General features: G+C 38.9%; 8 protein-coding genes across 8 annotated transcripts; 3 read left to right on the top strand and 5 right to left on the bottom strand.

The window, feature by feature from the left end:
• The first annotated feature begins 155 nt into the window (after nt 1-155).
• On the top strand, nt 156-3,678 carry LOC101306701 (proline-rich receptor-like protein kinase PERK1-like). Its single transcript, XM_004292812.1, has 8 exons — nt 156-1,059; nt 1,206-1,679; nt 1,791-1,877; nt 1,997-2,067; nt 2,225-2,310; nt 2,418-2,565; nt 2,870-3,031; nt 3,130-3,678. The coding sequence occupies exons 1-8, from the start codon at nt 156-158 to the stop codon at nt 3,400-3,402; spliced, it is 2,205 nt and encodes a 734-aa protein (XP_004292860.1). The 3' UTR covers nt 3,403-3,678.
• LOC101312405 (PXMP2/4 family protein 2-like) lies at nt 3,540-5,638 on the bottom strand. The gene is made up of 3 exons (XM_004291164.1): nt 5,345-5,638; nt 4,578-4,669; nt 3,540-4,313 (listed from the first exon to the last, which is right to left on the bottom strand). Exons 1-3 carry the CDS (start codon nt 5,507-5,509, stop codon nt 3,905-3,907), a joined length of 666 nt encoding a protein of 221 aa, XP_004291212.1. The 5' UTR covers nt 5,510-5,638; the 3' UTR covers nt 3,540-3,904.
• A 305-nt stretch (nt 5,639-5,943) lies between these two features.
• LOC101312113 (pentatricopeptide repeat-containing protein At5g25630-like) lies at nt 5,944-8,672 on the top strand. Its single transcript, XM_004291163.1, has 4 exons — nt 5,944-6,070; nt 6,328-6,464; nt 6,593-7,501; nt 7,595-8,672. The coding sequence occupies exons 2-4, from the start codon at nt 6,366-6,368 to the stop codon at nt 8,483-8,485; spliced, it is 1,899 nt and encodes a 632-aa protein (XP_004291211.1). The 5' UTR covers nt 5,944-6,070; nt 6,328-6,365; the 3' UTR covers nt 8,486-8,672.
• Nucleotides 8,673-8,861: 189 nt separating this feature from the next.
• Nucleotides 8,862-10,549, bottom strand: LOC101311820. Its single transcript, XM_004291162.1, has 7 exons — nt 10,224-10,549; nt 10,035-10,150; nt 9,849-9,934; nt 9,731-9,771; nt 9,446-9,612; nt 9,299-9,361; nt 8,862-9,136 (listed from the first exon to the last, which is right to left on the bottom strand). The coding sequence occupies exons 1-7, from the start codon at nt 10,534-10,536 to the stop codon at nt 8,957-8,959; spliced, it is 966 nt and encodes a 321-aa protein (XP_004291210.1). The 5' UTR covers nt 10,537-10,549; the 3' UTR covers nt 8,862-8,956.
• An 878-nt stretch (nt 10,550-11,427) lies between these two features.
• Nucleotides 11,428-15,503, top strand: LOC101310953 (signal peptide peptidase-like). Its single transcript, XM_004291159.1, has 12 exons — nt 11,428-11,561; nt 11,662-11,775; nt 12,354-12,469; nt 12,570-12,721; nt 12,823-12,908; nt 13,307-13,434; nt 13,641-13,691; nt 13,836-13,922; nt 14,039-14,108; nt 14,569-14,705; nt 14,846-14,923; nt 15,151-15,503. Exons 2-12 carry the CDS (start codon nt 11,736-11,738, stop codon nt 15,229-15,231), a joined length of 1,026 nt encoding a protein of 341 aa, XP_004291207.1. The 5' UTR covers nt 11,428-11,561; nt 11,662-11,735; the 3' UTR covers nt 15,232-15,503.
• A 1,921-nt stretch (nt 15,504-17,424) lies between these two features.
• Nucleotides 17,425-19,030, bottom strand: LOC101306409. The gene is made up of 4 exons (XM_004292811.1): nt 18,512-19,030; nt 18,359-18,425; nt 17,962-18,117; nt 17,425-17,859 (listed from the first exon to the last, which is right to left on the bottom strand). Exons 1-4 carry the CDS (start codon nt 18,976-18,978, stop codon nt 17,425-17,427), a joined length of 1,125 nt encoding a protein of 374 aa, XP_004292859.1. The 5' UTR covers nt 18,979-19,030.
• A 1,410-nt stretch (nt 19,031-20,440) lies between these two features.
• Nucleotides 20,441-21,442, bottom strand: LOC101311535. The gene is made up of 3 exons (XM_004291161.1): nt 21,258-21,442; nt 21,026-21,094; nt 20,441-20,937 (listed from the first exon to the last, which is right to left on the bottom strand). Exons 2-3 carry the CDS (start codon nt 21,044-21,046, stop codon nt 20,509-20,511), a joined length of 450 nt encoding a protein of 149 aa, XP_004291209.1. The 5' UTR covers nt 21,047-21,094; nt 21,258-21,442; the 3' UTR covers nt 20,441-20,508.
• Nucleotides 21,382-22,545, bottom strand: LOC101311242 (TMV resistance protein N-like). Its single transcript, XM_004291160.1, has 2 exons — nt 21,634-22,545; nt 21,382-21,493 (listed from the first exon to the last, which is right to left on the bottom strand). Exons 1-2 carry the CDS (start codon nt 22,095-22,097, stop codon nt 21,415-21,417), a joined length of 543 nt encoding a protein of 180 aa, XP_004291208.1. The 5' UTR covers nt 22,098-22,545; the 3' UTR covers nt 21,382-21,414.
• Nucleotides 22,546-23,327: the final 782 nt, after the last annotated feature.

Here is a 23,327-nt window from a genome sequence, read left to right as displayed (position 1 = left end):
ATTAATATTAAATGCAGAGGTTAGTTGGAAGAAACGTTAAAAAATGACCAGATGTCGTTCACGGGCGCCGCTCAGTTATTCTGTATTTGCTATAGGCTGTTAAGGATCTCAAGTAGTACCAAACTCCAATATAGAATCTTACTTTGTTACATGCAATGTCTTCACCGCCGTCGTCTCTGCCTCCGGCTGCCGCTCCTGTCACCACATCACCACCACTTCCACCATCATTGCCTCCACCATTGCCACAGGCATCACCATTCGTGTCCCCGTCATTTCCACCTACTAGTCCTCCTGCCCTGCCTCCTGCACACAACTCTATCCCTCCTGTTTCATCACCATTGCCAACTGTTGGCACACCTCCACCAGCATCAGTCACATCTCCACCACCACCTTCTGTTACTTCTCCTCCTTCACCTTCACTAACCTCTCAGCCTCCACCTTCACCTTTACCACGGCCTACTCCATTGCCATCAAAACCTTCTCCATCTCCACCTCCACAGCATACATTATCACCACCACCACCATTACCAACACCAAAAACACCACATCTTTCTCCTCCAGCTAAACCATTTACTTCTCCACCGTCGCCACCCTCAACAACTCCAACGGACCACTCTCCACCACCTACATTGTCAACTCCATTACCTCCAGTAACCACTACTACTCCTCCACCGCTTCTATCCACTCCAAGCAACAGCGCTCCACCACCTGACTTAGCAACTCTGCTTCCACCAGCTGCCAGCACTCCTGAACCGCCGCTCACTTTGGCCAAAAATCTCCCACCTTCGCCTAGTAATGCTGCAACACCTTTGCCAACAACAGCATTGCCTCCACCTCCATTGTTCCATTCACCCTCACCCTCCTTGTTGCCGGTGACATTGCAAGTTCAGAAGCCACAACCAAAAGCAGCAGCAGGTCTAGTTGCTGGATGTGTCATTGTTGGAGTTGTTATAGTTTTCCTCCTCCTCGGAATTGTAATTATTTGCTACAAGCGGAGGAGTAAGAAGAACAATGCTGTTCCGGAGGATCACCATAAACCAGCCTCCTTGGTACCAAAAGGTTACAAATTCAATACCTACATATGATTTTCGTGTTGCTTTTTCGGAGAATATATTTAGCATGTAGTTAGAATATTTGCAATTTGGATCATTATTCAGTAGATTCGTGAGTGGTGATGATCATGCTTACCTTTTCTGCATTATCAGATGGCTGTTATGATGTGGTTCAACCCCATCACAATGTTCCTCAACCTGGCGTCCATGTTATCAGGGTGCTGTCCAGCACCTCAACATCTCCAATGCGCCGTACCGCGGGCTCTGAGGTTCCATATGCACATCAACCTCAATGGCTTGGTTTTTCAATGGACATCTCAAATGGAACTTTCACCTATGATGAGTTGTTGGTAGCCACAAATGGGTTTTCAGAGGCCAACCTTCTTGGACAAGGCGGTTTCGGGTATGTTCACAAGGGAGTACTTCCAGGTGGCAAAGAAGTTGCAGTTAAGCAGCTAAAGACAGGAAGCCGGCAAGGGGAGCGAGAGTTTCAGGCTGAGGTGGACATCATCAGCAGGGTGCATCACAAGCATCTAGTTTCATTAGTTGGGCACTGCATTAAGGGGGCAGAGAGGTTGCTTGTATATGAGTTTGTTCCAAACAAGACCTTGGAATTCCACTTACATGGTAAGAGTAGTCCATTTTGGTTGTTCTTTAGTCCTATTGTGCTCGACATTTAAGATTAGATAGGATTTCATTAGTTGTGTTGAGAACTGAGATGAATACAATGCATTGCAGGACTAGCACAGACTGTTTTGGAATGGGAAATTCGATTGAAAATAGCTACTGGTTCTGCAAAAGGACTAGCATATCTCCATGAAGATTGTGAGCTCCTTTCTTAGATCTTTCGACATTGCATCTACATCGTATCTAATAAATGAAATCCATGTTTTTTGCTTGAGAGATGAAAATCTATGGTTTGATGACATCCTTCATGGCTGTAGGCAATCCAAAAATCATCCATCGTGATATCAAGGCATCTAATATTCTTGTGGATCAGAATTTTGAAGTAAAGGTACAATCCAATATTAGTACGTCAGTAGTATTAAGCTGCTAATTATGTATCTTGTCTAGCTTCTGTATTAACCCATTTTTTCATGATTCTTATGCCTCCTTTGGTAGAATGATAGTTTTGTATAGATTTTGAGGATGAACTTCGGGTTTATGTTCAGGTTTGTGACTTTGGACTGGCTAAATCGTTCTCTGATACCAACACTCGCATTACTCACCTTTCCACTCGTGTAGTGGGAACATTTGGGTAAGACCATGCTCTATAATTAACTAAACCTCTGTAGTCATTGCTTTCACTACTTATTGTTAGATGCCGTTTCCTTAACCATTAGTTCTATACACCAAAATATATAGGTACCTTGCTCCAGAATACGCATCAAGCGGTAAGGTCACAGAGAAATCAGATGTGTATTCATACGGGGTTGTACTTCTAGAACTCATAACTGGACGTCCACCTATCAGTACAATAGATTCCTTGAGGAACGAAGGCCTGGTTCAGTGGGTGAGTTCACTTTTCATCATACTGTGGTTTTCTCCATTTTCATCTAAAACCTTGAACCAAAACAAATATTGGTTTCATTAGTGTGCATTGTGAAAGTAAAACTTGCAGACTATTGATTCTTATATAAGCACATCCATTATTAGATGAAATTCGCTTTGACAAGGTAGTTAAGTTAGCTGAAATTCATGGTTTGTGAAAACATCATTTGTGGATGGTATTTCTTTATGACTGTGAATCCTTTGTGGTCCTTGAGTTCAGAAATTTGAGTGTACAAATGACTGAAGTTTCATTTTTGGCAATGTAGGCAAGGCCATTGCTCACTCAAGCCCTGGAAGAAGGTGTTTTTGATGGTCTTGTGGATCCAAGATTGGAGACAAATTACAACAACAATGAGATGGCTAGGATGGTTGCTTGTGCCGCTGCTTGTGTACGACATTCAGCATCGCTTCGACCACGAATGAGCCAGGTAAGTCCTTTGTCTCCCTATTCCTAAACACCACCAGTGCTTTAGTTGTATGACATTATGCAGCTACTTGACTTGACTCAATCCTTGCAACCAAGCAGATAGTCAATGCTTTAGAAGGAGTTGCTTCGTTGATGGATCTTCGCGAAGGAGTTACACCAGGAAACAGTGCAGTATACAATGGCACGGGGAATTCATATTACAACTCCCGGCAATATGAGGAAGATTTGAAGAATTCCACTGTAACAATGCCAAGTCCAGGGTATGGAATCAGTAGGTACACTGATACTACCAGTGAGTACGGTCTTAGTCCCTCAGGCTCCAGCAGCGAGACGCGGCAAACAATAGGCTCTGAGATAGCAAAGTTACACTAATCTTTTTGGTAAATAATGTAACTGTAGGTTTTTCTTTTTCTTTCCATTTTTCGGTTAATACAGTAGCTGTGATTTGCTTGTTCCTATCTGTGGAGAATTGTGACAAATTAGTGATACCAAAGAAATGAAACAATGAAGGATTTGAATGCAATTTACCAGAGTCCTTGCTCCCCTGGTTCAGCAATTAGGGAGCAGGGAGTACAAATCAGAGATCCAGATTTCATATCCCATAAAATTCTTTCGCCGTAAACATGTAGCAACGTATTACAGGAGAAACCTTGATGGAAATACTCAATTGGATGCAAATCCAACATGCACTGACAGTACAAATCAGTAAAACTGGTATTGCAAGTGAGGACTGCATAAGGCATGCAAATCCATCACTTCGTAAGTCCCAACTTCAAAAAACTTAGTCGGTACCTAAGTATTCATTCTCAAGTGTTTTTACATTTTCTGACGACTGCTTCCACCATAATCAGCTGCAACAGTAGTTGGCAGGCAATCATCCACCTTTGCCTTCTTGTTCACTAAACCTTAAGCAAGATTTCAACCATTGTTTCCATGAAGCATCCTCCTGTTGCTCGAGCCATGACAGAAAAGAGCTATCCAACAAGCAGAAGACGTTGACATAGAGGAGTTGATACCTAACAGGTACAAATCGGAAATTTACTACTTGCACAATTGGCCATATGCCTCCTTCAAGAACAAAGGCTGGGAGAAAGTCCCTTTTTACATCTTCCTTTATTTGAGGAACACTCTTTCCAGCAGCAAAACCCATGTAAGTGAAAAATACAAGTAAATCCAGTGGGCCAAAAAGAAACCCATCAATCGCAACTTTAGAAGCAACAAATCGAAATGAGTTCTGCTTCAGTAGAAGTCGTGATTTTATATATCGATCCAAACCTTGATACCTGCAAAGGAAGTTAAAAACCAAACTCATAACCTGAAGAGTATAAACCCATATATATGTCTTTATCTCTATAAAAAAAAAAAGGATAGGAAACATGCTGCAGTTATTAAAGTGGTGCCTCAAAGGCGGCATTACTGTTTATTGGTTCCTTTATTTTGCAGAATTCTAGAGCATCTTTTAAATGAGAATCGTATCTCAATACACTGTCAATATTACATGCCCTCATGTTCAGAATGTATGATTTTCTAACCCTTAAAATGCTTACCAAAGGTGACCAACTGGCCCGACAAACCCGAATCCAAACAAGCTGGTTTTAATCACTCTTCTCCAATTGATCTTTAACTCTTCATCTTCTCCCTATGAATGAATATAGATCCTTTATGTTATCAGAATAGAAAGGTAATTAACAGCATGTTGCTCGCAATGTCTTCCAAACATGCGTCACTATTGCTAATTTCGGAAGACCATTACACAGATGAGCCACAGATTCATCAAACAAAAATAAAACAGGCTCCATAGGAAGTTACAAAGTTCAGGAACAAAGGAAATGGGCAGTGAATTCACAACACTAGGCTCTCAACCACATTTTCCCAAAACGATTTGTGTGGTTCAGTTCTCATATCTAACAGCATAGCTTTTTGCTAAACTATATATCAAGTAAACCAAACCTAATGAATCAGATCAGCTATTCACCAATGAGAGCTTCTACTATAACATACTTAGGCTCGGAACTCGGAAGCATGAAACGCAAGAAATCGTAGGTACTAAACATCTCCTATAAGCTTAAAGTCAAGATTTCACTTCATCTTGGTGCATAAACCGATTTATTAAGAAACAAAGGGCAACAAATTTCCAACTTCATATCCATGTAGCAAAAACAACCAACATTTACAGACAAAAGAATGAACAAACAAACCACCCGAAGCATGAAAAGCAAGGCTTCAAAGATGAAATGCACACCAATTTCGGCAGATAGTAAGAAATTTCTGAAATGTTGATAAACTTTCAAATCAAAGTAATGGGTAGTTTTACCTGATGAGTTTGAGTTTGAATTTGATTGTCCTTGTTGGCTGTGGAGTGAGTGATGGTCTGGGCAGCTATATCACCAACACCCCAAATCAAACCAGAGCTAATGACCTGTGTCTTAACTGGGTGAGACACCAAGCAATTCTGGTACCATTTCCACAACTTAAACATTTGAGTATCCAAACACTTTGTGATGTTATGGATTGAATATTCAGATGAATCTAACTTCCAATCATGGTACTTCTTTTCTGATCAAGAAACAAACTTTCCAAGAAACAAAAGAAGATACGAGGAAGGAAGAAAGAAAGAAAGAAAGAAAGAAAGAAAGAACAAGATTGTCTGTTTGATTCTGCTCTCTCTTTTTTCTCATTTCCGGAAATTCATCTTGCATCAGAGAGTCGTATTCCTAGAAAATAGTAATACTGGATATAGGGGTCAAACAAGTCTTTTCCTTTTGAAATGAATTTACGTATTTAGTTATTTTTTTTTTTAGAACTATATTTAGTTATTCTCTGGACCAAAGAAAGTGGGAAAAAAAAGGTGAAGCAATTTTTCTGAAAAATTTAAGAGCCCCTCACTTGAGCTCTTATCCCATTTCAACTTGTCTTGTCTTGTCTGTAATGGATTGAGTTATATATTTTCCCAGTTTGGCCTTTTGAATCTGCAAGCACTGTAGCACATTCAGAATCTCTTTCTCTGTATTCTTTCTGCAATAGTCTGCAATACCCAAAGGTACAAACTTTTCTTCTCTCTTTGGTTTTGGAAGGTACAACTTTACTCTTTGGTATTGAAAGGTACAACCTTTACTTCTAGCTAGCTCTTCACAGTTAAGCTTGACTGGTTTTCAAGACTAGAACTTTGTAAAGATTAGAGCTTTTTGATAAAATGGGTTGGTACTGTTGACAATGTTGTTTTCTGGGTTGGAGTTCTTGTCAACTTGTGATTAATCTTTTGCTTAGTATTCAAGTTTCTTAACATGAAGAACCCAGCTTGATGTGCTGGTTTATTATTTATTTTAGGAACCCATATGGGAGAATCGAGGGAAGTGAAGTCTTTTTCTAGAGCAACTAAAACAAGTGAAGAAGCAACTGTTACCAATGGACGTGTTCAATCGCTACCAATCAAGGTATTATACCATTTGATTTTGATTTTGATTATGTGTTAGTTGATTGTACTGCTTATGGTGTTTAATTTGGCAAGTTAGGTTTGTGTAGTGAGAAAATGATGCTAGTTTTGATATTTCTAACCACACAGGAAACTTATCAGGATGATAAGAATCGATTGCGTCTAGACTCAAAGTCATTGGATTCATTGAGTCAGCCCCATTGCCTTGTATGCATGAACAGAGATAGTTGCCGAATTGTGCGTTCAAGAACAAAACTAATGAACACTTTAATAGAAAGGGGGAAGCCGCAGGAAGTCCAGTCCATTTTCAATGCTTTGATTGAGGAAGGACACAGACCATCATTGATATCCTACACTACTCTCCTGGCTGCCTTGACCATCCAGAAGCGCTTCGAGTCCATTCCTTCAGTTATATCACAGGTGGAAGAGAATGGTATGAAGCCTGATTCGATATTTTTCAATGCTGTTGTTAATGCTTTTTCTGAAGCTGGGAAAATGGAGGAAGCAATGGATGCGGTTAGGAAGATGAAGGAGAGTGGATTGAAACCCACTACTAGCACTTATAATACATTAATCAAAGGGTATGGGATTTCGGGTAAGCCTGAAGAGTCTTTGAAACTGCTTGAGATGATGTCTGGCGAGGAAAATGTGAGACCGAATATAAGGACTTTTAATGTACTAGTCAGAGCATGGTGTAAGAAGAAGAACATTATGGAGGCATGGAATGTGGTGCATAAGATCGTAGCTTCTGGAATGCAACCCGATGCTGTTACTTACAACACATTAGCAACTGCTTATGCTCAAAATGGAGAGACGTGTCAGGCCGAAGCATTGATTGTTGAGATGCAGAACAATAGAGTGCAACCGAATGATAGAACTTGTGGCATCATCATAGGTGGGTATTGCAAAGAAGGTAAATTGAAGGAGGCCTTAAGGTTTATGCACAGGAAAGATCTTGGACTGCGTCCTAATGTAGTTGTCTTTAATTCACTGGTTAAGGGTTTTGTTGACACCATGGACAAAGATGGGGTTGATCAGGTGAGTTATGATCTAAAGAAGTGTCTGGTTGTTTCATCTTGTAATTGCAAACAGAATGGTGTTTAACAAAATGATATTAATTTGCACTTGCAGGTCCTGAAGTTGATGGAAGAATTCGGGGTTAAACCTGATATCATAACATTTAGCACCATCATGAATGCATGGAGCTCAGCAGGATTCATGGAGAAGTGTAAGGAAGTCTTCGATAACATGGTGAAGGCTGGCATAAAACCTGATGTTCATGTGTACAGCATTCTTGCTAAAGGTTATGTTCGAGCTCAAGAAGTCGAGAAAGCCGAAGAACTGTTGACAGCCATGATTAAAGCAGGAGTCCATCCAAACGTTGTGATTTTCACAACCATCATGAGTGGATGGTGCGGATCTGGCAGAATGGAGCATGCAATCAAAGTTTTTGATAAAATGTGTGAATATAGCATTTCTCCCAACTTGAAGACATTTGAGACCGTGATATGGGGATTTGCAGAAGCAAAGCTGCCGTGGAAAGCTGAAGAAATACTCCAGATCATGAAGGAGTTTGGTGTTCAGCCAGAGAAATCTACTCTCTTGCTTGTTGCAGATGCTTGGCGTTCAATTGGATTAACAAAAGAGGCAAACAGGATACTGGGTGTTCTGAAAACTAAAGTAAAGACCAACCAGGTGAAAACAGAAGAGATGACTTTTGAGAGCTTAGAGAAAATTTATCAAAAGAAATCTGCTAGTGCCTATCAGCCGAACATTCTACAGATACCACCAGTAACAAATGATCAAAAAGGGCCAGCTTCAGCAAATAGGAAAGGCACAATGATGATGAGAGATGGTGATTTTTCATTAGAGGTCTCATCACTTGCTGCAAAATCTATGAATCTATCTCATACTTGTAAATTTGGGGAAAGATTGCCGATCATATGCCAGAAGCAGTCTGGTGGGCAGCTTGGTGTGTATGGTCAGTTTGCACTGTCATGTACAGCTGTGTTCTTGAACTAAAGGGGCGATTCTGATTTATGTTGTAACAGTCTATAAAGTTTCCACAGAAGAAGTTTCAGCATATTGATGTTGTAAATACTGAAAACAACTATGCCTCTGCTTTTTGTGGGCATGTATGTAGTGATAACCAATATGCTTCACATGTACTTTCCTACAGTAATCATCAATATAATTTTTGTTTTAAAGGACAGAGACGGTGCTAGTTAACTTATTTTTGCTTGTTCTCTAACCCAATGGGAGTATCTATGGTCTATATAGATAAGAAGCTCTGTTCATAGGAGTAGCATGCCAACATCATATATGCTCCAAACAAGATTCAGGGCAGAAACCCAAATTGGGCAATTTTTCTCTTTCGTATTAAATCAATTAGTATCAGAATCATTTACAAATGATTACCCAAAATTAGGGTACAGAGACAGTGGTGCAATAGTGACACATCAGTTCCAGAGTACTCTAATTATCGATCTATGCCTATTTCTTTTTCAGATCCAATCCTTCTTGTTCTGGAGGTTCTGAAGGAATTCTACCAAGAAGCCATACTAGAAATACGCCAACAAGAGCACCCGAGAGATGTGCAATATGATTGACATTCATCAAAGAGGAGCCTCCGCGGCCTGCTAATCCAGTAGAAGCTTGGGCTGCTTCCATAACCTATTCATGGCCAGAAGTAGCAACATAAAACTTCTATTAATAATCTGTTCTTCCACAAGCATCATAACAACATTAAAAGATGAATACGGAACAAGAATGATAATGCACAATAAGATATGACATTCTCATAGCTTCACTATAATGGGCAACTGCCTAGCTCACCTTGTCTAAAACAAATTGCCCCAATATAAGAACTTCAAGGATCTTCCTCCAGTCCCAGGACATCTAAATGAAGCAAAACCGGGTTAGTTGGTTGAGCATAGACTGATTCTCTCACAACAAGTCATACAAATTCCAAAGAGGGAATACCTTTACAAGGACACTGATAGTAAACAATCCAAACACAGCACCAGAAGCTCCGATAGAAACTGCATTCGTCGGTAAAACAAGCCACGAAACAAGGTTTGCTCCAACACCTGTAAGAATATAAGAAAGCCACAGTGCGAGATTCCCTTCGTCTTCTTCAACTAGCTTTCCTGTTGTAGAAACAGTAGGCAGTCACTATATATTGTATATCGCCCAAACATGTAATCTACACAATCTGTTTCAGTATTCTATTGAATCTATTGCGAAAAAGAAAAAAGGGACACTCACCGAAAATATACAAGAAGAAAAGATTGCTCGAAAGATGGTTCCTGAAACGAATGCATATAAAAAAGTAAGCTCATTGTGTTACATGATCATATATGACACTGGGTTTTAGAGTTCTCACCAATTAGCATGACAGAATGTCGCTGTTAGAAACTGGTACCATTCAGGGTAACTATGATGCAAGTAGAGCATTTTAACTGCACGGACCTAAAACAAAAACAAAAACAAAACAAAAATTCACCAAACTCAAACCCAGTTCAGTACTGAATGAATTACAATGGACAATAAAAGTTGAATTTCACTGTACCTGAAATATATGATCAGCCAAGTATACCCCAATATTAATGAGAAGAATCCAGAAGATTCCATTGGCGCGTCTGTGAGGCCTTCTTCTCTCTTCTGGCTGTGATAGGATGTCAAATTCTAGCAAATTGAACTTGGTTAAATCCTTGAACATTGAAAACTTAAGTAGACTTGGTTTAGTGAGGGAATTTACCTGAGCCGGTGGATTTGCAGAGTATGCGAGATCGGACGGCGGTGGGGAGAGAGAGGTGGAGGGGTTTAGTGGGTTTGGGGTGAGTTTGGGAGTGAGGGAAGGTGAGAGTGAGGTTGGGACGGTGAGAGAAGCAAATGATGGGGATTGGGTGGTGGGAGGAGTAAGTGTAGTGAGGTTTAGTGAGAAGGGTTTGAAGATAGTGGACCTGAAACTGACCCATTTTTCTGAGTCTGGATTTTGGGATTCCAGATTCACCGGAGAAAGGGAGAAAGATATTCGCTTTTGTGTGTCTTGCTCCTCTCCTCCACAGCATCTCGTGCCTAGAGTTTGCGTCTCAACTCAGATACAAATTTATCGGTTACCATTTACTTGTCTATTTTTAATGTTCATCGTCTAGATTAATGACACATGACAATAGGTTTGAGGCTTTCAAGTTCGTTCGCCTGCAATTAGATATTAGTCTGTTTTTGTTAAAGATATTCTCGTGGACCTTAGTACGAATACTGATATGATAATTGTGTTACTAACTTGTTAACTAACGTAATTAGTTTCTTATCTCACTCCTAATAAAAGATTAACTCTTTATCATACATCTTCCGACAGATCGAGGTAGTCGACTAACAAACCAAAACAGAGATCGGAAGTAAACTCCTTATCAACAAGCAATAATAAAAAGAAAACGGTACTGGATTATAATACACATTACGAATGCATACTAACATCATAGGTTTGTTGCGTCCACTTAATTTACTCTTCTACAATGTTCTCACCAAAATCAAGTAATATGATTGACGTGAACCACCACACGATAATACGAATTCATACCACGTGGTAACCGAGACCATAGAATAATTACTGCACGGTAAATTATATTGCAGGATATTTTCTCAGACTATTAAAATCTGACATGGCAAAATATGATTGGAAGCCGGGCATCGATCTACGTGGCTCGTGTAAAAAGATCCAAACCCGTCATCAACTTTGTAACTGTCCCAACGTATATCCGAATTGAACAAACCAACAGCACCCACGTAAATATCATCACGACAAACCAATACCACTCCGCCACGTGGTATGAAACCTACACTTTGACCACTTGAAAACCAAAATCTCGTTTCTCATTGGCTGTCACCAAACCCCTTATCTCACAGCGCTGTCTGCTTGTCACCAGCCCTTGAATTACCCCTCACTCACTGCCATGGCTATTCAATTCAGGTGAAACCCTAATCTGCAATTTTTTTATAAAAATCAAAATCCAAAAAATCCCAAATCTCTCTCCGATCTGTCCGGAACGAAACCCGGTTGAAATTTCAATTGCATCGCGGCCCACTGGTTCGGGTAATTTCTCCTCTCTTACAAACCTGACCGCTATTTCCGTCGATTTTGAATTCGGAATTATAATTTGGGCATCGGAAAATTTGATTTTGTTTTTTTCTAGGGTTTCGTCGCGGAGGGGAATACATTCAGTGGGATTCGATTCGATCTGAATTTTTGTTCTTATAGTGAAAAACGATGAAGAACGTCGAGCGTTTTGCCAATATCGCCTTAGCAGGTGTGCTTTGATTCACCTGAATTTGAAATGTTGTTGTTTATCGAATTGTTGTTGTTGTTCTTGTGTATTGGGAATTTTGCATGAAGAAATGGTTTGAGAATTTGAGACTGAGTTGTTAATTGGAGAAATGGGGTAGTAAAGATGGTCTTTTTACTGAATAGGAATTGAATTGTGACTATTGGTTGTTAGATTATCGAGTTTTGCAGTAGTAGTGGCTTCGGAATAGTCTTCGAAGAACTTGTTATAGCAATGCTGTTAGTTTTGAAAGGAGGGACAGGCGAATGCGATGATGATGCAAACTTTCTTAGTACTCTCTTTCACTTTTTTTTGTGTGTATACGTCTGTTCCCGGTGTGTGTGTAATAAGTGCAATGGACTCTAATTGTTTAGTAAAATTTACAATGCATGTGCTTGTGTGCTAGAAGTTTGAGGAGTTTTCCCTCAATAGTTGATGACTAAGTGTTCTCATATCAATAAAGGGGCCCTTGATAGCATTTGGTACTAACTAGCTTTAGGTTAAAGTGTTTAATGCCCACAGGAAGTGAGCTTGACTTGCGGTGACATTGTTTTTGTGTGCAGGTTTAACGTTAGCACCACTTGTTGTGAAGGTAGATCCAAATCTAAATGTAGTTTTGACTGCATGTCTCACAGTTTTTGTGGGCTGCTACCGGTCTGTGAAGCCAACTCCCCCCACAGTGAGCACATCTGCTTCCTCTATCTGTTTTCTTATGCATCTGCTGTTCTCTTCATGGAAATGCTTGGAAATTTCGTAATAGTGCTCTTTCAATCGTGCAGGAGACAATGTCTAATGAACATGCTATGCGTTTTCCATTTGTTGGGAGTGCGATGCTGTTATCACTCTTTTTACTCTTCAAGTTCTTATCCAAAGACTTGGTTAATGCTGTCTTGACGTGCTATTTCTTTGTTCTTGGGATCATCGCTCTTTCGTATGTCCCTTTTTCAGAAGTTTAGTTTAATGGTTTATTAGTTACAGCTTTTCAGTTTCAGCCTTTGTGATTCAAACTAATGTGTAACAATTCTTTTTCAGGGCGACGTTGTTACCTGCTATTGCACGTTATTTGCCAGAGCGTTGGAATAAGGACCTTATCGTCTGGCATCTTCCTTATTTCCGTTGTATGTGACTTGTTGACTTTTTGCTCTGAATATTATCTTAAGGTTTCTCATGTGGGCACCGTTAGTTTTATTATTATATTTTTACTTTTCTCATCTTTTGAGTTATGATGTAAAAGGTTTTATAGGTTTTGGAATCTAATTGCCATTTTCTGTAGTTGAATTTTTGCTATTTCAATTTTAATGTTTGCCCTGTCTAATACATAGTATTCTTGCTTGAAGTGTTGTTTGGTTCAGCCAATATAACTATAATGTTAAGTTTAATAAGGCATCACTGACTTTCTTGTTTCATGCGTCCTGTCTTTGTGATCTTACTGTTTGAGTTGTCAGTTGACCTAGTTGACACTATCTTGCTTGAAGCATGTTGAGTGATCTATTCTCTTTGCACTGTTCTTACACAGCTGTTGAGATTGAGTTCACAAGGTCTCAGATCTTTGCTGCAATCCCTGGGTTCTTTTTCTGTGCTTGGTACGCTTCAAAGAAGCATTGGCTGGCTAACAACATATTGGGGCTTGCCTTCTGTATTCAGGTCTGTTAGATAGATATCGAGTAACTTTTGTGTGAGCTTTTTATTATTCTTTTAAGTTTTAACTTTCTGACTATTGTGTGAACTTTTTTAATCCCAAAGGTTGTCAACTTTATGTAATAAAGATTTCATGGGTTTTCCTATCAGGGAATAGAATTGCTTTCTCATGGATCTTTTTGTAATGAAGATTTTCGTTGTTTAAATTTCAGGGTATAGAAATGCTCTCTCTTGGGTCCTTCAAGACAGGAGCCATTCTTTTGGTAAGAAATGTGCCCTTGATTGTTCTACAGTGTTCTCATACTGATTGTTAAATCATTTGAATGTTCTCTTATCCGATGCCTTCATATTAGGTGTACATGTATTATTTTTCTTATCTTTGGTTCTTAACTTCTTGTAAATTGCAGGCGGGACTTTTTGTCTACGATATATTTTGGGTTTTCTTCACTCCAGTTATGGTCAGTGTTGCAAAATCTTTCGATGCTCCTATTAAGGTTGGTAAATCCAGATCAATAGACATCTTTTTTCCAGTGTCTTGGGTCTTCTGAGTTTTGATCTGTTCTAAAGCTCTAAAACACTTGTTGACATCCTCATTTAATTTATCCTGCAGTTGTTGTTTCCTACAGCCGATATTGCGCGTCCATTTTCAATGCTTGGACTTGGTGATATTGTGATCCCTGGTGAGAACTATCCTATGTTATTATCTAGTTTTTACTTCATGGTGTTTTATTAAGGTTGGTTGTGGCTTGATACTATTATTTTGTTATTGAAGTAGTTGATTAGAATTTGAATCTTGGATTAAGCGGTGGAAAAGTACATGCGTCATTCTCATCAAAATTTAAGTTTCTTATAGCCTGGTCATTCTTGTGGTTGGTTCTTTGCATGTTTGTCCTTTTAGAGCAGGGTCCCTGTAATTGCATATACAAAAATCTATTAATGATCCTTATCTTTTTGGTCAAACTGGTAATGGTTCTGCTAATAGTTGCAGCATACAATCTTCCTGTTGTTTATGAATACTGAAGACGAAGGTTTTCTATGTATTGTTAACCAGCCTGTATGATGTAGGCTTATGTATTAGTGAATAATGAATCAAATACTTGGTTTGTTAATTACCACTTTCGGGTTTTATCTTCCCTTCAGGTATTTTTGTGGCACTGGCTTTGAGATTCGATGTATCTAGAGGAAAAGAAGGCCAGTATTTCAAGAGTGCATTTTTGGGATACACAATGGGTTTGGTGCTTACAATTGTTGTAATGAACTGGTTTCAAGCAGCACAGGTGAGTATTGCTTAATTATGTTTTATGCATTCCTGTTGACCTAGTACATGAATGGAGATCCCACTACAGTAAGTTCTGGGTTTCCCCAGTACATCTCAGTGAACCATGTTCCTGATCTCCTTGTTGGTTTCTGTTTGCAGCCTGCACTGTTGTATATTGTACCAGCTGTAATTGGATTTTTGGCTACCCATTGCATCTGGAATGGAGATGTCAAACCGGTTTGTTCACACACCCTTGCAATCCCCTTTTTGTGATATGTCTTGGTTATGCAATTGCATGTGGCAATATATTGTAAATAATTTTATTGCAGCCCATACTGGTGGTTTTGGTTCTTCTAGGGATTTGAAAACTGTATGCAATAATAAATGACTGCTTGCAAGCTTTAGACTTTCTGTTTTAGAATTGTTGATTAGTTGACTGATTCCCGTGTCATTCAATAATGCAGTTATTGGCGTTTGATGAGTCAAAGACCACCACAAAATCTGAAGCGGATAATGATGACAAGCTTAACAAGAAGGTGGAGTAAGTTGAAATACAGAGAAGACACAGACACACCAAAACTGTCCTGCTAAGAAAAAACCTGTTTCTCGCAAGGCCCCCAAGTGCCTTTAAAGCCTATCTTGGTAATTTATGAACCTGCGCACCTTTGTAACAGATTTTTGAATTGAGGAGGAAGAAATAATATAATTTTCAGTTTCTTACAATTGATAACAACACAGCCATGTTTAGGATTATACAGAAACCATGTTTCAACTTGTTCCATCTAATTTTTATAGAATTTGAAAGGCATTTATCTTGATTATTGATCTGATGCTCCCCCACCCTCCAATGAACATGCAAGGCCCTGTTGGTATAGGACTTACTAGCCTTCCTACACGCGCATGCGGGAGTGTGATTTCTGCCAGTGTGATAATTATTGTGTAATTTTTCTTAATTTGATCAAGTTGTTCGAAATTCACAAACAACAGCACCTTGAAATCTACGTATCATTTTGAAAGAAAACAAAATAAATATCAACAACTAAGATTTGTACAATTGCAAATATATAAGGAGCACTCATCAATACATGTCATAAGTTGAACATCAAGCAATACAAAAGTTAAGAAACATAAGAACATGACATTATTTTTAAATATGTAAGTTGAATCCATAAATTTGATCAAAAGAGAATTTATTGTGAACATTTACATATTCAACATTACTGAAGTCATAATATCAGCTATGTGCTATCAACCTCATCAATACCAAAAGATTACTTTTAAAACGCAATTGACATTGATCAACATAAAAATATTTAATTTTCTCTCATTAATATTATTATCATCATTATTGTTGTGTTTTTTTTTTTAGAATGCAATTTTCTCTTTTGCAAAATATATAGCATTGCCCAGTAACGTTTGGTATAGTGACATAAGTCTCTCCTTATAAATAAGAGGTCGTGAGTTCGACTCACAATAGTGTAGCACATTAATTGTGCATTTGATAAAAAAAAATGTATAGCATTAACCAAAAAAACTGAGTAGGAAAACAGAAAGAAAACCAAAAACTGAGGGTCAAAACTGAAATAAAAGGAAGAATGAAAGGGCAAATCTTAAATAGAAAACTGAGGGGTGAAAGGTAGAACTGCAATAAAGGAAAAAATGGAGGGATAGAACTCAAATCAAAGAAAAAACTGAGGGAGTGGGAAAACTGAAATAGCTTAAAAAACACAATGATAAATTCGGTAGGTCACTGTTCAAGTTGCAATCGCTCGCGCCATGTTACTTGCTAAGAAAAAAATAGATGTCACCCACCGATACTAAGGAGACCTTTCGATATCAATCCCGATACGGGTCACAACGGGAAGCACCATGAATTTTTTTTAAAATAAAAATAAAAATAAAATACAGACAAGGACACTATTGTCTTTTTATGACATACAATGGCAACATGGTAAATAAAATTAAAATAGGGGTATAAACGACTTTACAATCAGACAAATGACAGTATAGTAAATAAATTAGAAGTATGGGCAGCACCGTCATTCCGCCAGTTAAGGGTAAATCAGTTAATATAAGTTAGAATGGTACAGACGTAAAAAAGAAATAAATACAGGGGTATAATGGTCGTTTCACTGTTCACATCTGCACTGTATTCTCAGTTTGTGAATTCAACTTTGCAGTGATTGCAAAAAGATGACGAGTCGAAGAGCTCCAAAATCATCAATATGAAGTTTGAGTGAAAACAAAACCAGTCTGTTTGTTTTCCTGCTGACAGCAATCCCAGGTACAGCTAGCTAGCTCTTCACTGATGCATGAAAATAATTTGTCTAACTGTGACATAAATAATCAGTATTATATAGCTTGTAAACAACTTGTATATCATGATTATCCATCTGAATTCAATCTGAAATGTAAATGCAACAGATATTCATGCTAACATAACATTTACCAACTTCTGGAAGATCCGAGGATATCAAACTCCTCTCAGCAGGCATTTCTGTCATAGTCAAATTTATACTATGTTTCTGTCAATATACACCATACAAACAAACACAGAAATTGATGAAACGGAACCACTTGTAGCTCTTCACTGATAACGGATGATGTGTCCCTGTCAGATAAAAAAAAAATTTCGAAAGAAGAAACTTTCTCATAATTTCTTACTCACAATTATCGATCCCATTAAGGGTCCTGTTAGCTTTGCAAACCTTTTGCCGAAGTACTATCTAGCTAGCTAGCTAGACAGGTAGTGGTTTACTCTTATGGTACTTCTTCCATAGTCTTGAACCAGCCAAACACATGAGATAGACGGCAGGTAAGGCGCATAATCTGATAGGACTATTAGCATTGTAAAAGAAGTAAATATACTGAACTGTGGAGAAAACGCATTGATAGATGCTACTGGCTAATCCATATGTGTCTAAGTGACTTTCGAAGTAAGTGTCCGAAAGATGTGGATAAGATATACAGTGTAGTTTTTTCCAGCTCTTCAGTACTAGGTTTTTCTTTTGAATCAGCTCCCAAATGCAATTGAATACAGCTGCAGCAGCAAGCAGCATTGCAATTAATGCATAGTGCGGTTTGCTTGGCAAAGAAGCTTGATCGAAACCAGCAGAAAGAATCTCGAGGATGAGGGTAAAGAGTAAGAAGTTCCATTCTGCTGATGAAGTAGCCTACACATAATGTAGATAGAAACTTTTTCAGTTAAAAATTGAAGAGATATAATATGGAATTGAAACTGTCCTTTGACTATGGTTATGAGATTCGAGCATTACATCCACTGTGGCCTTTTGCTCCTCATGCTTAACGGTGATGATCTTGTCCTTGACACTGGTATTCCTGCTGACCTCGTCTACTGGTTGCTCAATAATCTTCTCCTCAACACTGGTATTGGTGCTGACCTCGTCTACAGATTGCTCAATAATATTCTCCTGTAGTATATATAGATTATATATACATATAATATATAAGCATAACATAGTAACTTCAAGTAACACAAGTAACATCATCTGTAAAGCAATTCTGTTTTGTTTTATAACAAATAATCTTTTTTCTTATCGATGGAAGAAAGCAAACACAAACGAAAGCCCCTACAACAACTGAAACCAAAGCTATCAAATTAAAGTAAAACAGAACAGAATTTCATTTTTATGCTCAAGAATTAGAATGTACCGTTTCCTTCCTGAAGATGCATCGTTGTAAAGATTGCACGATATCATTGATAAGCGCTGTTTGATCCCTACCGTCAAGAAAGAAAGTACTTAGTTTTTGAATCATTTCAACATGCATATAGAACCGAGTTTATTTATATCATTTCATGCTTACTTATGAGATTCAGTATGCCATCCAGTTAAACTTGCCACGGATGTCAAAGCAGCCCTCCAACGTTTAACCTTGTCAGAGTCTTGTTCTTGTTCATGCTTGGCGAAGCTTGCTCCAATAGTTCCTTTTTGTTTTCGGACATCTGAGGGGTCGACAAGGTGAAAGCCTGGGAAGATGAGACTACTTGAGTCCCTGTTTGCTTCAAGAAATTGCACAAGTTGTTCCAAGAGCCGAGGGGAGGAAGCATAGTCCGGCGAGATAATAACTATGGCCACCTTCGATTGTCTGATTCCGACCTCCAGGGAAGCTGTGCTTTCTGCTCCCTCAACCTCTTGGCTGTCTCTGAGAGTGAGAATTCCTTCATCCTTCAAAGCCTTGTGTAGAAGATATGAAAAGTTGCCTGCGTCCTGGCTTGAGCTGCTCAAGAAGACGTCGTACTTCCATGGAGCTGAGGCGATGAGTGAGGCCATATGCTACACACTGAGGAGACGAGTCGTCGATTCGAAGGCACCTGCTTGGTTTTGACCATTTGAATGAGAGGAAACTGTGCTAAAGGCTGGGAAGTTTCTCTTTTGACCAACGACCAAAGTCTTTAGTTGGATTCCATATTTCTGAGTTTCCACAACGCTTCATATTTCATTGTCCATAAAGTACTGTACGCCACAAGAACAACTGCATGCTTCTTTCTTTCTGGTCAGGGCAGTCCAATACTTCTTACATTCCAGAAAAACACGCAGACGATTCTTCACGAAATAAGATAATTTAAGGAGACCAAACCAAAAATATTAGTCCTCATCGACCAACTGCTGCTTTACACTAGAATATTAGGGGATCAGATAGGATACATTTTGTTTTCGGGACAAAATTTCCAAACTCTGACTTCTCGGACTCGATCGGTCCATGCCACCATAACAAATTCAGAGCGATAATGAAATGCTAGCTTCTTTTAGGATATCTATTTAGTATCATTCCATATTCCTTATATTTGAACCTTTCTTATACAATAAGGATCCTACACAGGTTTAAGAGCTGATGGATGGCCACCACAATGCTTGACCAAACACCAGGTCAGTTCCACATAATCTGCTTCAGGCCTTCAGCTTCATCTTTCTTAAAGGCTTTCTGAGCAAAGAGTCGTTGTGCTTCTTTAAATCCATGTGCCACCGCCATATGCAGCACAACTCTTCCATGACGAATTAGCAACTCTTCATTTCTAGTTGTAACAATGATTCTGCTACTTGAACCAGCCATTGCTCTTTTCCGCTAATGTTTTTTTTTTTTAATTTTTATTTAAAAAAAAAAAAACTTTTTATTAAATAACTCACACACCCTACATATGTCAATGAGGTTTGAACCCATGATGTCAAAGTTATTAGTTAACCACCTTAACCAACCACGTCACGGCTCACCGACAATGTTAATATATATATAGTTGGTCTAGCTAGTTCATTGGCATCATCAGGGATAAGAACCTTTTTGTTTTGGAAACAATGCTCAATCATACTGGCTCCACCAGAACCGTACATTGGACCTTCTACGAAGTTCTCCTTCAAGATTTGGAAAAAGAAGCAGTTTTGCAGATGATCCAGACCGTGTTTTTCAGTAATAGAAATATAGCAACTGTTTCAATCTTATAATAGAAACGAACTTGTGATTATTTTCAGTATATACTCCAGCCAAAACTTGCTTTATGAAAAGGTTGCAAAAGAAAACAAACTGTAAACCCCGAATAATACTTTCCATGGATCCAACTTTGAGTTCGTGGCAATTTATTGTACGATAATAGCTATTTGTAGTTTTGTACATCTAGCAAATCGTAGAAGAAAATCATGTATATAATAAATTTGATCATTTAGCTATGAAACTGAAATTCTTAACAGACTGATTATATACAATAGCTATATGCCCATATCTACTCATCAGTTGTTCACAAATGAACGATCACTAAGGTTCGTTTACTCACAATTATTCTTCGTACTGGTATCTAGCTAGATTTCTGATCAATAATGATTACGATTGCTGTGTAGTCTTGAACCAGCCAAACAAAAAAGAAAGATTGCTGGTAAAAGTGATAGTTTTATAGGACTATCAGCATGCCAAGAGAAGTAAATGTATTGAGTAATAGAGCATATGCACTGAGCAACACCTCCAAATAATCCGTAAATGTCAGGGAGAGTACCAAAAGGCACGCTATCGTGGGGATGTGGATAATAATACCACCAGAGTTTTCCGAACTTCTTCAGTACTACTCTATTATTTATGCCCTTGTAAATGAGCTCCAAAATGCAAGTGAACAAGGCTGCAATAGAAAACAGCATACCAAATAGTGCATACTGTGGCTTACTTGAGGAGGAGGCCTGATCAAAACCAGCTGACAAAATCTCTAGACCAAGATTAGCGATCAAAAAGTTCCACTCTGCTGAAGTATCCTACAATAGTATACAATAATTAAGGAGATTATTAAACAAAATATGCAATAAAAGCGTTGGCCAGTTAACTATAATTCTGAGTTTTTACCACCAAATCTGTAGTGTGCATTGGATGGTTACGGTTGCCCTCATTAACCTTAATGCTAGTGTGTGCAACCTGCATATATCGAATTGTAGTTGAGAAATACATACAACTTGCAAACAGGGGAGTGTATCCTGAGCTAATTTCCTATGTCAGTAACTTGTAAAAAGTGTGATGGCATTAATCACATCAAGTTAAAGACAGTTCTATGTCATTTTAGTCTAAACTAAAATCTTACCAAGTTGTGTGTGGATGTCGGATGCACTCTTTCGGTTGGTCTTGGTCTAGGATGTATTTTGTTCCAGACTGCTTCAGTAATTTCTTCTAGAACTTGTACTTCATTTCTAACATCAAGAAAAGGAGAGAATGGATACTCGGATCATTCTCTTAAACAACTAATCGGTTGGTCTTGGTCTAGGATGTATTTTGTTCCAGACTGCTTCAGTAATTTCTTCTAGAACTTGTACTTCATTTCTAACATCAAGAAAAGGAGAGAATGGATACTCGGATCATTCTCTTAAACAACTAATTACCCTCAAAAGCATACGCTGTCGGCGAATATGCTAACAATGTATATCGAGCTAACACATCTACTCATAATTTACAACCTTTACCTATCATTGGAAGTCCAACCAGCAAAGTTGCATACTTTGGTTAAAGCATCTCTCCAAGCTTCAACCTTTGCCAAGTCATCCTGAAACATTTCTTCATGCTTGGCAAATGCTTTCTCAAAAGTCCCTTTTTGTTTTTGGACATGGAAGAGATTCACATCATGAAATATCGGTAGAATCCTGTTCCTATCTTTCATGCGCTCGAGAATTTTGGAAAGCTCATTCAAGCGCCGTGGAGAAGAAGCATAGTTTTGCGAGAGAACAACAATGGCAAACCTCGATTCTTCGATTGCATCAAAGAACTGGAAAGTACAAATTCCTCGAGACTGCAACTTGAGGTACAAGTGGGAGCAGAAAATGTCTTCATGGTCACAACTTAAGAAAACATCAACCGCCCATATAGAATTTGAAGGAATAGATATCCGTAATGGAAATGGAATTGATACTCTACGCTTCTTCAAAACCATCTAAAACGAGAGTCTATTCAACGCACCCGGGTGTGCCAACGGGAGTGCTCGGCACGCGCTGTTTATGCAATTGTGGTTTGTAGTGGCCCTCTTTCCAGCTAATCCATTACAGACCTGAAGAGGAGAGACGATGGCATTGGTGTCGGGCCGCCGGCAGGAGACGACCGGAAGAGGAGCGGCGATCGATTGGATGGCGACGGAGAGAGAAGGAATTGGTGTCGAAGAGACGGAGGTGGTCGGAGAATGAGGCGGCGAATTTACAGAGGTGGTTTTGGCGGTCGATGGAGGAAGGGAAAGAGAGCTGGATTTGGTTTTGGGTTTGGGAAGGGATTTGAGGTTGGGCAATAAATTGGGAAGCCGGCATTCAATTCAGAGGAGAAGACTTCAATACAGAGGACAAGACTGCATCGAAAAGGAAAAAAAATTGAAAGGAAAAGAAGGAGATAATGAGGCTATTTTATTATTATCCTTATTATTATTGTTGTTGTTGTTAAATCCAAACACTTGGATATGTGTTTGTTGATCTCAATTTTAGTTTGGGTTTCGGGTTTGTGTTTTCTGTATATGTATTGCTTAATTATGTTTTATGCATTCCTGTTGACCTCGTACATGAATGGGGATCCCACTACAGTAAGTTCTGGGTTTCCCCAGTACATCTCAGTGAACTATGTTCCGGATCTCCTTGTTGGTTTCTGTTTGCAGCCTGCACCTGTTGTATATTGTACCAGCTGTAATTGGATTTTTGGATACCCATTGCATTTGCATCTGGAATGGTGATGTCAAACCGGTTTGTTCACACACCCTTGCAATCCGTTTTTTGTGATATGTCTTGGTTATGCAACAGGGCCAGTCCTGAGGGGTTTAAGGCCCGATGCGAAAAAAAATTACGTTGGGGAGGGAAAGTGGTCGGGGACGCTGCAGGAGTCTTCTGGGGTGGAGGCGTGCCGTCGCCGGTGCCGGAGGGTGGAGAACAGACGAACGTCCGCACTTTAAGCCGAGTGCGGACGTCCGTTTCTCATCCTCTCTGTATGTGTCTATAAATATATATATATATATATATATATATACACACAGCAAGCTTCCTCTAAGGGATCCCTTTTTTAGGGTTATATGAGGGATTAAGGATTACACTAACTTTTCGATCACCATTTCCAATCTTAACCGTTCAATCTCTTCATATATATGAGTGGATCATTTCTGGAAATTTTCATCCCAATTGGTGATCGTTAA

This window comes from Fragaria vesca, linkage group LG2, assembly GCF_000184155.1.
Source record: "Fragaria vesca subsp. vesca linkage group LG2, FraVesHawaii_1.0, whole genome shotgun sequence".
NCBI classification, from domain to species: domain Eukaryota; kingdom Viridiplantae; phylum Streptophyta; class Magnoliopsida; order Rosales; family Rosaceae; genus Fragaria; species Fragaria vesca.
Note: the sequence above shows the minus strand (reverse complement) of the source record. Positions and strands in the feature narration are given on the sequence as shown.